This window comes from Heptranchias perlo, unplaced genomic scaffold (assembly GCF_035084215.1).
Source record: "Heptranchias perlo isolate sHepPer1 unplaced genomic scaffold, sHepPer1.hap1 HAP1_SCAFFOLD_62, whole genome shotgun sequence".
Taxonomy (NCBI): Eukaryota; Metazoa; Chordata; class Chondrichthyes; order Hexanchiformes; family Hexanchidae; genus Heptranchias; species Heptranchias perlo.
The window spans coordinates 3,593,220-3,607,259 of record NW_027139644.1 but is presented as its reverse complement, the minus strand read 5'-3'; the positions used below and the strand labels follow the sequence as shown (position 1 = coordinate 3,607,259).

Sequence of the window (14,040 nt, the reverse complement as noted above, 5' to 3'; positions counted from 1 at the left end):
ATCTGGAGAACTTTGAAAGATTATAGTTAGGGCATCTGCAATGTTCTCACCTATTTCCTTGAAAACCCTGGGATGATAACTATCTGGTCCTGGGATTTGTCACTCTTTAGTGCTATTATTTTCTTCATTACTGTTGTTTTACTTATATCAATTTTATTGAGTCCCTGTCCCTGATTCAATATTAGTTTTCTTGGGATTTCTGGCATGCTATCCTCTTTTTCGACTGTAAATACTGACGCAAAGTAATTATTCAACATGTCCGCCGTTTCCCCATTGTCAATGACAATATCCCCACTTTCAGTTTTTAAACGGCCAACACTGCTCCTGACTACCCTCTTTTCCCTAATATAACTATAAAAGTTCTTTGTATTGGTTTTGATATCCCTTGCAAGTTTCTTTTCATACTCTCTTTTTGTCGCTCTTACTATCTGTTTTGTGACCCTTTATTGATCTTTGTATCTTTCCCATTTGCAATTTTTTGCCTTTTTGTATGCCCTTTCCTTATGTCCCTGACCTCTTTAGTTGTCCATGGCTGTTTATTTTTGGCAAGTAGAGTTCCTGCCCCTCAGTGCTACAAACCGATTCTTTAAACATTTCCCACTGATCATCAGACGTTTTACCCATTAACAGATTTGCCCAGTTTACTGTGGACAGTCTCTGTCTCATCCCATTGAAGTCGGCCTTACCCAAGTCTAGAATCTTAGCAGCTGATTCACTTTTTTAACCTTTCAAACACTACCTTGAACTCGATCATATTCCGAACGCTATTGGATAGATGTTCACGCATTTAAGCTGTTAACTAAATCAGGTTCATTACTCATTACTAAATCTAGTATGGCTTGCCCCCTTGTTGCCTCCAGGACATACTGCTGTAGAAAACTATCCCGGACACACTCAATCAATTCACTGCCTTTCTGACAGTTGCTAGTCTGCTTTTTCCAATCTATGTGAAGGTTAAAGTCCCCCATTAAGATCACTATGCCTTTGTTACACGCTTGTCTAATCTCTGCATTTACACAATCGAGCACTTCAGAGCTGCTGCCAGGGGTCCTATACACAACCCCCACTATAGTCTTAGATCCTTTCCTATTTCTCAATTCAACCCATAAGGCCTCTGTTGGCTGCTTACCTCTCGTTATATCCTCCTTTATCAATAAAGTGATTTAATCTCTTATCACTGAGGCTACTCCTCCCCCTCTTCCATTTTCCCTATCTCTCCTGTAGACCTTATAAACTGTTATATTTAGTGCCCAATCCTGACCATCCTGCAGCCATGTCTCAGTAATAGCTATCATGACATCCCCTCCAATTTGAATCTGAACCTGTAGTTCATTTAATTTATTCTTTATACTCCGTGCATTTGTATTTAGAACTCTTAGTTGGGGCATACGCCCTAGCCTGACCTTTAGCTTTGATGCTGGGTTAATCGTTTTCCGCCTTTTCGTTTTCACTTTATCTGTAGTGCCTGAAGTACACTTTCTTTCTGCTGCTCTATGCTTTTTCCCTTTCACTTGTTCTTGAACAACTGTTTGTACTATTTGTATTGAAAATTTCCCCTGGGTCTTCCCCTCTCTTGCTGCTCTCAACTTTACTCCTTTCTGACTCCCCGCTCAGGTTCCCATCCCCCTGCCACTCCAGTTTAAACCTTCTCCAACAGCACTAGCAAAGCCCCCCGCGAGGACATTGGTCCCGGTTCTGCTCGGCTGTAACCTCTCCCGCTTGTACAGGGCCCACCTCCCCCAGAACCGCTCCCAATGTCCCAGGAACCTAAATCCCTCCCTCCTACACCATCCCGCATTCATCCGGTCTATTTTCCTGTTGCTATACTCACTAGCACGTGGCACTGGTAGTAATCCTGAGATTAATACCTTTGAGGTCCTGCTTTTTAATTTATCTCCGAACTCCTTAAATTCACCTTACAGGACCTCATCCCTTTTTACCTATGTCGTTGGTACCGATATGGACCACGACTACTGGCTGTTCATCCTCCCCCTCCAGAATGCCCTGCAGCCCCGCTTCGTGACATCCTTGACCCTCGAACCAGGGAGGCAACATACCATCCTGGCGTCGCGTTTGCCGCCACAGACACGCTTATCTGTTCCCCTTACAACTGAATGCTCTATCAATATAGCCCTGCCTCTTCTTTCCTCCTCTCTTGTGCAGCAGAGCCACCCGTGGTGCCACGAACTTGGCTCTTGCTGCTTTCCCCTGTCAAGCCATCTCCCCCAAAAGTATCCAAAGCGGTTTATCAGTTCGAGAAGGTGATGGCCCCACGGGACTCCTGCTCTACCTGCCTAGTCCTTTTCCTCTGCCTGGCGGTCACCCATTTCCTTTCTGCCTGCGTAATCATTGCTCTGTTGTTAATAGGAAAATAACCTGTGACGGCAATTGTACAAATTCAGGGCAATAAGGATCAGGTTGGCATGAAAACGGGCTTTAAACTGAGATTAATAAAGCCGGGATCCGAATACAATTCATTTACACAGAATTAGAATAGTGATAAACAAACAACTGCTGATCGAAAGGCAAGATAATTCCAAACACTTAACGTTTCAACTCAGAGAGTTCAATGTGTCCTTCCCTCTGGCGTTTGACGCCAATAAACTAACAGCGAGATTTGCCCCTTGCTGTCTCTGCCCTTTTATTTTCCGATAATAAAGAAGTTTTATGATGAGCAATAAAATCGAATTGAGGACACAGAACTGAATCCGGCTGCAGAACACAGTTTCTCTGTGGGGTCTCGTGAACCACAGATGGAAGAGCTGGGGGTCAATTTAATCATTGTTACCACACAAAGAATTAATGACTTCGGTTAAAAGATCAGTAATTTATCAGAACAATTCAATCCGAATGAGACGGTGTGTGATTCAGACCGAGCCTCACACCAGAGAACAGGGCGGAGAGGGATTGTACTGATCAGGCTGAAGGGCGTGTTTATGACGGTGATGTGTAACTGATCTTTACACAGGTTGTGTTCATTAACCTGCAGACCCCACAACCCTAACTTACCCGGACACTATGGAAAATGAATCAGGAGCCGCAGCACAAGGTAAGGACCCCGAATATACTGAGCACAATTGCAGTGTTTTAAAGCAGCAGAACTGACCCATCGCCGTGTATTTGTGTATTAGTTCAATGAGATTGAAAAGTTGCATCCATATTGTGAACTCTCTGAGTTGAATGTATCAATATTGAAACGATTTTTTTTACAAAAGTTAACTTACTGGAAGAAGCGCCATTTAACAGAATAAAATGTCCAAATGTTAACTCACGCACTGAAATCATGCTGTTGTAAATAATTTTCAAAGATAATTTTCGTTTATGACACGGTTAGAGGTTGAGACTTTTGAATGTAAATCACAGCCTCGAACCGTCACCGAAATCCAATGTTTCCAACAACGGGAGATTTATCCTTTGACCCGCATTGACCTCAGGATGCTGGGGCTCCTTCGTGCAAAATCCAAACAAACGCTGCCTTGTTGTCCAGGAGAGTTACTGTCATTTCTTCTCTCGTATTCAACTCTTGTATTGGTGAACAAGTCAGGGTCCGGGGATTTGAGACACCGCCCGAACTGAGTGTATCTGAACAGATTATTGATGAAATAATGCGGATGCTGCAAATCTGAAAAATGCTGGAAATGCTCAGCACGTCAGGCAGCATCCGTGGGTAGAAGAACAGATTTAACGCTTAAGATTGAAGTATCTTTCATCAGAACTGGAAGAATTAAAGATTTAACAGTTTTTAAGCAAGTACAGAGTCAGGGAAAGGGCGGGGGGAAGGGGAGGGGAGGAAGGAAGTGACGGACACACATGCCAAGTAAAGCGGCAATCCAGAGGACTGGGAGAAATATCGGAAACAACAAAGGGATACGAAGAAAATATTAAGAGATGCAAGAAGTGAATACGGAAATAAGATTTGCAAGTAATAAAAAGGCGAATGGTAAACACCCCAGGGTATTAAAACAAGGAGGTGTTGGAATTGCAGAAGCGTTAGTCATAATCTTACAAAGCTCTCTTGATTCGGGAATTGTGCCGCTGGACTGTGCAGCAAAATTGCTACTGTCATTGCATTATTTAGGGTGAGATAGAGAAACCAGGTAACTGTAGGCCTGTCAGTTTAACGTCAGTTGCAGGGATGTTACCAGAATTGGTGATTAATTATAGTGTGACTGAGCAAATATGAGCTGATCAGAGAGAGAGATTGCGTGGCTCTGTTAAAGCGAACTCATGTCTGACTAATCCAGTTGAATGTTTTGAGGAGATCACTAATAAGGTAGAAAAACAATGTCTGTAGATGTTATCTATGAGAACTTCCAGAAGACATTCGATAAGGTTCCACACAAAAGATAATTGGCAAAAACGAGAGAGCTTGGAATTTTGACTTGGGTTAGAAATTGTAAGGGAGTTGGGAGTCAGTGGGGATAAATGGTAGTTACTCAGATTGACAGGTTAGGGAGTTGGGAGACAGTGGGGATAAATGGTATGAACTCAGATTGACAGGATACGGAATTGGGAGACAGTGTGGTTGAATGGTATTTCCTCAGATTGACAGGTTAGGGAGTTGGGAGACAGTGGGGATAAATGGTATGTACTCAGATTGACAGGTTAGGGAGTTGGGAGAGAGTGGGGATAAATGGTATGACCTCAGATTGACAGGTTACGGGGTTGGGAGACAGTGGGGATAAATGTTATGTCCTCAGACTGACAGGTAATGGGGTTGAGAGACAGTGGGGATAAATGGTATGTCCTCAGGTTGACAGGTTACGGGGTTGGGAGACAGTGGGGATAAATGGTATGTCCTCAGATTGACAGGTTCGGGAATTGGGAGAGAGTGGGGATGAATGGTATGTACTAAGATTAACAGGTTAGGGAGTTGGGAGACAGTGGGGATAAATGATATGTCCTCAGATTGACAGGTTACGGAATTGGGAGACAGTGGGGATAAATGGTATGTACTCAGGTTGAGAGGTTATGGAGTTGGGAGACAGTGTGGATAAATGATATGTCCTCAGATTGACAGGTTAGTGAGTTGGGAGACAGTGGGGATAAATGGTATGCACTCAGATTGACAGGTTAGGGAGTTGGGAGACAGTGGGGATAAATGGTATGTACTCAGATTGACAGGTTAGGGAGTTGGGAGACAGTGGGGATAAATGGTATTTACTCAGATTGACAGGTTAGGGAGTTGGGAGACAGTGGGGATAAATGGTATTTACTCAGATTGACAGGTTAGGGAGTTGGGAGACAGTGGGGATAAATGGTATGTACTCAGATTGAGAGGTTATGGAGTTGGGAGACAGTGGGGATAAATGGTCTGTACTCAAATTGACAGGTTGTATCAACTTGGCCTCTATTCCCTCGAGTCCAGAATGTTGAGGAGTGATCTGATCGGGATGTTTAAAATGTTAAAAGGATTCGATAGGCTAGATGCAGAGAAACTATTTCCTATGATGGGGAATCACGAACGAGGGGACATAATCTTAAATTCGAGTTAGACCTTTCAGAAGGGAAATAAGGAAGCACTTTTTCACATACAGGTCGTAGAAATCTGGAATTCTCTTCCGCTGGAGTCTTCGGAAGCTGGAACAATTAAAGCTTTCAATACTGAAATCGGTAGATTTTTGTTCGTTCAGTTTTTCAATGGATTTGGAGTTAAGGCGGCTGAATGGAGTTGAGATACACACCAGCCATGATCTCACTCAATATTGGATCAGGGATGCGCTTGACGCTTTCCGCCACCGCTGGACGCCGCAGGGACTGGAGTGCATCATCGACACTGAGAATAAAGTTAGGATTTGATTCTGGTTTCGTTTGATTTTGTGATGAATAAAGGTGTCAAAAAATAGTGCAGCCAGCTCCAGGGTCGGAATGGTTTACTCCTGTTCCTATATTTCATGACAATCGATGACTTGCTGCCCTGGAACATACCGCATCACTAAAAATTCCAGATGTGAACTATCCATTCAATGGGGAAATAGAAGCGAACGACAAAAACAGCATAATTGGACCCCAGAATGAGAGCATAACCCAGTGAGACTAGAAAATAGGCAAAATACCACACGTGGAATCTTTTAAATGGAGATGTGTGACTAAACAGAAATTATTTCCCGAGTCTGTAACTGCATTGGGTGAAAATAAAACAGGATGGGCTGTGCAGTTAATGTTGGATTCTGCCCGTACTTCGTGTGACACTGGGGTAGTTAGAATAGCTTTGTTACATCCTTTGTGGTGGGTGGGAAAACAGACATGCAGCAGGATGGGGAAGGAAGCAGGGAAGGTAATCAGGCATGGGGCATGTGGAATGAAAGGAGGGGGAAATCAGTTACCGAGCAGGAGGGCGAAAGGATGTGAGGAAGATCAGGCATGGACCAGGAGGAAAGGAAGGGCAAGGGGAGAATTAGGATTGCAGCAGGTGGGGATGGAATAGAGGGTTAGGGGAGAGATAGGAGTGTGGGAAGGCAGTCGAACTGGAGGCGGTTGCAGGTGCAGGGGGACTTTCAGTCACGGAGCAGGTGGGATGGAAAGTGCATCTGGGGAAGGCAAGTTAGAACAGATTCAGACATAGAGCTGAGGGAATGGAAACAAGGGGAGAAACAGATATGGAACCGGTCTGTGTGAGGGGGGAAACAAACATTAAAGGTCAGGTACAGAATCGGTGGGGGCGGGGGAGTAGACAGGTAAAAGGCAGTGATTTCGGACAGGAAGCAGGGGGAGCCAGAAACGGAGCGGGAGGAGAGAGAAGCAGGAAGGGGAATCAGACACGGAGGAGTCTCAATGGGTAGCATGAACTTTTAATATTTCTGTTATTTTCAAATACTAATTTGGAAATGAAATTAATGTTCACAGTGTTTCAGCCTCACAAAAAATTGAATCCGCTGCTAAACTTTTAAAACAAAGATTAAATGAAAAGGTGAAATTCCATCACCCCCAATAAAGATTAACAGGCCGATGAAGCAGAAGTGACACTTGTTTACCGCACACATTTGCTGATTCAGTTCCAGTAAAGGAAACGTGGAGCCTGATACTGAAGGTTGTGAATATCCTGATCAAGGCCGAGACTGTTACTCATTAACTGCAGGATATTATAATCATTGCTCTGTTGGTAATAAATGGTCATCATTGGAAAATAAACTGTAACCAATCATGTGACAGGAATTGAACACATTCGGGGCAATAAGTATCAGATTAACAATATAATAGAACCAATACTGAGATTGATAGAGTCGGGATTGGAATTTATACAGAGTTAGAATCGGGACGAAGAAACAACCAATTATCGAAAGGGAAGATAATTCCAAACAATTATCATTTCATCTCAGAGAGTTCACTGCGTCCTTTCCTTTGGTGATTGATCCCAATAATGTAACAGCGAGCTTTTTCCCTTGCTATCTGTGCCCTTTTATGTTTCGTTAATAAACAGGTTTTATGGTGAGTATTAAAATCGAATTGAGAATACGGAACTGAATCCGGCGACAGAACACTGTTTCACTGCGGGGTCTTCTGTACCGCAGATGGAAGAGCTGGGGGGACTTAGTAATTGTTTTCACACAAAGAATTAACGATTTTGGTTACAATATCAGTAATTTATCGGACCAATTCAATTTGAATGAGACCGTGTGTGATTCAGACCGTGCACCACACCAGAGAACAGGGCGGGGAGGGATTGTACTGACCAGGCTGAAGGTCGTGTTTATCACTGTGGTGTGTAACTGATCTTTACCCAGGGTGTGTTCATTAACCTGCAAACCCCACATCCCGAACTTACCCAGAATCAGGGGCCGCAGCACAAGGTAAGGACCCCGAATATATTGATCACAATTACAGTGTTTTAATGCAGCAGAACTGATCCATCGCCGTGTATTTGTGTATTAGTTCAATGAGATTGAAAAGTTGTATCCATATTGGATCAGGTAAGAAAAGATTGTTTTTTTTTTACATAAGTGAACTTACTGGAAGAAGCGCCATTTAACAGAACCAAATTACCAAATGTAAACTCCTCACTAAAATTCTGCATATGTAACGAGTATTCAAAGATAATCTTCGTTTATGACACTGTTAGAGGTTGAGACTTTTCAAAGTATATCACAGCCTCTAACCTTCACCGAAATCCAATGATTCCAGCCACGGGACGGTTTATCATTTGACCCGCATTGACCTCAGGATGCTGGGGCTCCTTGGTGCCAAATCCAGACAAACGCTGCCTTGTTGTCCAAGCGAATTACGGTCACTTCTTCTCTAGCATTCAATACTTGTATCTGTGAAGAAGTGGGGATCCGGGGATTTGAGGCACCGCCCGAACTGAGCGTCACTGTACAGATTATTGATGAGTGAATGTTTCTCGATGGCGCGATTAATGAGTCCGTCCATCAGGTTACTGATCATTGAGAGGTGGATGGGAGGGCGGTAATTGGCTGGATTCAGTCTGTCCTTTTGTTTTGTGTATAGAACAGATCTGTTCATCCAAAACATATCCCTAAAGAGCATAATATTCCACTTGTACAGTCAAGCAACCATGGTGAACGTGTGAGGTAAGAGGCAGTATAAAGCTAAAGGAAGTGACTTACACAAATGCCAAGTAAAGTGGTAATCCAGAGGACTGGGAGAGATAGAGAACACAACAAAGGAAGGCAGAGGAGATATTACGAGCTGCAAAAAGGAAATATGAAAAAAGTGCAAATAATAGAAAGGCAAATAGGAAAAATGTGTGTAAATATATATTAAGTGTTAGAAACATAAACGGCCTGGCACAGAATGGGTGGGGGAAGTCGACAGGTAAAAGGCAGGGATGTCCGACACGAAGCAGGGGAGCTATAAACAAACTGGGAGCGGCAACACGGAGAAGCAGGAAGGGGGATAAGGTACGGAGGAGTCGCACGAGCTAATATGAACTTTTAATATCAATATTAAATACATATGCTAATGATGAATTTCACAGCCTCAGAATAAATATAAGTGCAGGTCGGATGAAAAGTGCATCTGGGGAAGGCAAGTTAGAACAGAATCAGACATAGAGCAGAGTGAATGGAACCAAGGCGAGAAACAGATATGGATGCGGTCTGTGTTGGTGTGGGGGGTGGGGGGATAACAAACATTAAAGGTCAGGTACAGAATCGGTCGGGGAAATAGACAGGTGAAAAACAGGGATTTCAGACATGAAGCAGGGGGAGCCGTAAACGGAGTTGGAGAACAGAGAAGCAGGAAGGGGAATCAGACATAGTGGAGTCGCAATGGGTAGCATGAACTTTTAATATTTCTACTAAATACAAATACTAATTTGGAAATGAATTTAATGTTCAGAGTTTCTCAGCCTCACATTAAATTGAACCCGCTGCTAAACTTTTAAAACAAAGATTAAATGAAAAGATGAAATTACTTCATCCACAATAAAGATTAACAGGCCGATGAAACTGAAATCTCGTTTGTTTCCCACACACATTTACTGATTCAGTTCCAGTAAGTGAAACCTGGAGCCTGATACTGAAGGGTGTAAATATCCTGATCAAGGCCGAGACTGTTACTCATTAACTGGAGACTTTCTGCAAGGAGATTATAATCATTGCTCGGTTGCTAATAAATAACAATTGGGAAATAACCTGTAACCAGTCATGTGACAGGAATTGTACAAATTCAGGGCAATAAGGATCAGATTAACATTATAATACACCCAATACTGAGATTAATGGAGCCCGGATCAGAATGTGTTACAGTTATACAGAGTTAGAATCGGGACAATGATACGGTCAATTATGGAAAGAGGAGATAATTCCAAACATTTAACGTTTCAACTCAGAGAGTTCACTGTGTCCTTCCCTCTGGTGTTTGATCCCAATAAACTAACAGCGAGCTTTGCCCCTTGCCACCTGTGGCCTTTAATGGTTCGATAATAAACAGGATTTTATGGTGAGTGTTAAAATCGAATTGAGGACACGGAACTGAATCTGGCTACAGAATTCAGTTTCAATGCGGGGTCTTCTGAACCACAGATGGAACAGCTGGGGGGATTTGATTTTTTTTTCCGCACAAAGAAGTAATGACTTCGCTGATGATACAAAGATTGGTAGGGTGGTAAATAGCGAGGAGGATAGCCTCAGTCTGCAGGACGATATAGATGGGTTGGTCAGATGGGCGGAACAGTGGCAAATGGAATTTAACCCGGAAAAGTGCGAGGTGATGCACTTTGGAGGGACTAACAAGGCAAGGGAATACACAATGAATGGGAGGACCCTAGGCAAGACAGAGGGTCAGAGGGATCTTGGTGTGCAAGTTCACAGATCCCTGAAGGCGGCGGAACAGGTAGATAAGGTGGTAAAGAAGGCATATGGGATACTTGCCTTTATTAGCCGAGGCATAGAATATAAGAGCAAGGAGGTTATGATGGAGCTGTATAAAACACTGGTTAGGCCACAGCTGGAGTACTGTGTGCAGTTCTGGTCGCCACACTACAGGAAGGATGTGATCGCTTTGGAAAGGGTGCAGAGGAGATTCACCAGGATGTTACGAGGGCTGGAGCGCTTCAGCTATGAAGAGAGACTGGGAAGATTGGGTTTGTTTTCCTTGGAGCAGAGGAGGCTGAGTGGGGACATGATTGAGGTGTACAAAATTATGAGGGGCACAGATAGGATGGATACTAAGGAGCTTTTTTCCCTTCGTTGAGGGTTCTATAACAAGGGGACATAGATTCAAGGTAAAAGGCGGGAGGTTTAGAGGGGATTTTAGAAAGAACTTTTTCACCCAGAGGGTCGTTGGAGTCTGAAACTCACTGTCTGAAAGGGTTGTGGAGGCAGGAACCCTCACAACATTCAAGAAGCATTTGGATGAGCACTTGAAATGCCATAGCATACAAGGCTACGGACCAAATGCTGGAATATGGGATGAGAGTAGACAGGGCTGATGGCCGGCGCGGACACGATGGGCCGAAGGGCCTCTATCCGTGCTGTATAACTCTATGACTCTAAGACTCTATGACTTTGGTTAAAATATCAGTAATTTGTCAGACCATTTCAATTTGAATGAGACGGTGTGTGATTCAGACCGAGCCCCACACCAGAGAACAGGGCGGGGAGGGATTGTACTGATCAGGCTGAAGATCGTGTTTATGACTGTGATGTGTAACTGATCTTTACCCAGGGTGTGTTCATTAACCTGCAGACCCCACATCCCGAACTTGCCCGGACACTGTGGAAACAGAATCAGGAGCCGCAGCACAAGGTAAGGACCCCGAATATACTGAGCACAATTACAGTGTTTTAAAGTAGACCAATGGGGCTTTCACCGTTTACTTATGAAGTTATTCAATTATATTGAAAGTCGGGGAGTTACTCACGGATCAGAATGTAGGGGTTGTTTATTTCCTGAAATTAACATTCGTGGCAGCGTCATTTAAGAGACTAAAACCTCAACCTATTCTCTCCCGCTAAAATCCTATTATTTAAAATATTATTGGAAGGTATTTCTGAATTATTATATATATTATGAACAAACAGTTGGAGGTTGACGCTTTGCAACATACAACACAGTCCCAACCACCAACATAACCCAGTGTGGTGGCCCGTCTGATTCCAGCCACTGGAGGTTTTCCCTTTGACTCCCGTTGACCTCAGTTTGCTGGAGCTCTTTGGTGCCCCACCCTGTCAAACGCTGCTTGTTGACGGGATGAGTTCCCCTCACTTGTCCTCTGATTGTCCACTCTCGCATCCATTTGTGGATTGACACGATAAAGAAGTCTGAAACCGAGTGGTTCTGGCGGAATCGGTTCTGAGCGCTGGCGGGCAGATTATTGACGAGCGAGTGTTACTTGATGGTCCAACTCCCTCCATCACTTTGCTGATGATTCAGAGGTGACTGATAGGGCGCTGATTGTTCGGGTCCAAATAGTCCTTGATTCTGTGCACTGGACACAGCAGTATTGACATGGAACGTGTGAATTCTCACGTGGCAGGATTGGGGAAAAGGTATAAAAGAGTGGGTGTTCGGAGAGATAACTCGGAATTCGATCAGGCCTTATCAGCTTTGAAAAACCTCGAGCTCAAAACTAGAACCTGTTCGAAATCTTCCCTGAGCAGTAAATGTGCTGTTAAGTTGCATACTTTATTCCGATGAATGTCAATAAATGCTTTGAACCCTATTATATTGAGGAGTAAACTTATCAACTTATAAAGGGAGAACACTTATCACCTAACAGAGAGGGTCAGAAAATAATCTACCCGAGAGAGCCAATGAAAATATCAATTAATTTCAGTGGTTGGAAGGGACAGTGTGGTATTGGTGTGGGGCAGGGTCAGTGGGGTGTTGGTGTGGGACTGGGTCAGTGTGATATCGAGGTGGGACTGGGTCAGTGCGATGTCGGTGTGGGACTGGGTCAGTGGGGTGTCGGTGTGGGACTGGGTCAGTGTGATATCGAGGTGGGACTGGGTCAGTGCGATGTCGGTGTGGGACTGGGTCAGTGGGGTGTCGGTGTGGGACTGGGTCAGTGGGGTGTGGGTGTGGGACTGGGTCAGTGTGATATCGAGGTGGGTCTGGGTCAGTGCGATGTCGGTGTGGAACTGGGTCAGTGGGGTATCGGTGTAGGGCTAGGTCAGTGGGGTGTCGGTGTGGGACTGGGTCAGTGGGGTGTCGGTGTGGGACTGGGTCAGTGGGGTATTGGTGTAGGGCTAGGTCAGTGGGGTGTCGGTGTGGGACTAGGTCAGTGGGGTGTCGGTGTGGGACTGGGTCAGTGGGGTGTGGGTGTGGGACTGGGTCAGTGGGATGTCGGTGTGGGACTGGGTCAGTGGTTTGTGGGTGTGGAATTGGTTCAATGGGGTTTCGGTGTAGGACTGGGTCAATTGTGTGTGAGTGTGGATTTGGGTCAGTGGGGTGACGGTGTGGGACTGGGTCAGTAGGGTGTCGGTGTGGGACTGGGTCAGTGGGATGTCGGTGTGGGACTGGGTCAGTGGGGTGTCGGTGTGGGACTTGGTCAGTGGGATGTCGGTGTGGGGCTGGGTCAGCGGGGTGTCGGTGTGGGACTGGGTCAGTGGGGTGTCGGTGTGGGACTCGGTCAGTGGGATGTCGGTGTGGGGCTGGGTCAGTGGGGTGTCGGTGTGGGACTGGTTCAGTGGGGTTTCGGTGTACGACTGGGTCAGTGGTGTGTGGTGTGGATTTGGGTCAGTGGGGTGAAGGTGCAGGGCTGGTTCGGCGTTGTGTGGGTCCGGGACTGCGCTTTTGGGGCTGAGGAACAACACGTGAACTGTACAGGGTCGGTGAGAAGGCAATCTCCAAGTTACAGATCTTCACTGAAAAGAAAAGATGCTTTGAAGATGAAACTCGATACACACATGAGGGAGTAAGGAATAGAAGGATATGCTGATCGGGTTAGATCAAGCTGGATTGGAGGAGGCTCGTCTACTGCATAAACACTGGCACGGACGAGTTGGGCCGAATGGTCTATTTCTGTGCCGTACATTCTGCGCGATTCTGTACAAAACAGGGGAGTGACGAGGCTGCATTTTATGAATCAGTTTTGTAAAATGAGAATATCGAAAGCTTTTCTCTAATTCTGTATCGTGGAACAAACGAACTCCTCCGGTGGAACAGGGAGATTCCAATCGCCCAATCAGAGAGCGTGGAATGTTGTGTAAAAGTGGACTGAATTTAACTTGTTCTATAACACTAAACCACAAATGAGAATTTTGTGTTACAGAGGAGAGGGTTTGATTGAAGAGACGAACCCACATTGACCCGCGAGTGAATAGTTAGACACGAGTATCTCCATCTCCAGCCTCTCTTTCCTCTCAATGTTTTGACTCCTCCCGAATTTCTGCCCATCTTTCTCACAACTCCATGTGTGAATCTCTCCAAGCTGGTTTCCCCTCCTGTCACAGCACCGAAATGGCAATACTCAAAATCACAAATAACACCTTCTATTGCTGTGACCGTGGTAAACTATCCCTCCTCATTCTTCTCCACCTCTGCAGCCTTTGACAAGGTCGAACTCGATATCCTCCTCCAACGCCTCTCCTCCATTGTCCAGCTCATTGGGACTGCCCTCACTTGGTTCCACTTTTA

The 14,040-nt window shown here is 44.9% G+C and overlaps 1 protein-coding gene across 1 annotated transcript in view; it reads left to right on the top strand.

Annotated features, from left to right (window-relative positions):
• LOC137317439 (NACHT, LRR and PYD domains-containing protein 3-like) overlaps positions 1-14,040 on the top strand; it is a 79,655-nt gene that overhangs the window by 5,971 nt on the left and 59,644 nt on the right. Inside the window, 1 exon segment of the mRNA XM_067980786.1 lies at positions 11,128-11,208. Coding sequence (XP_067836887.1) covers positions 11,128-11,208 — 81 coding nt within the window.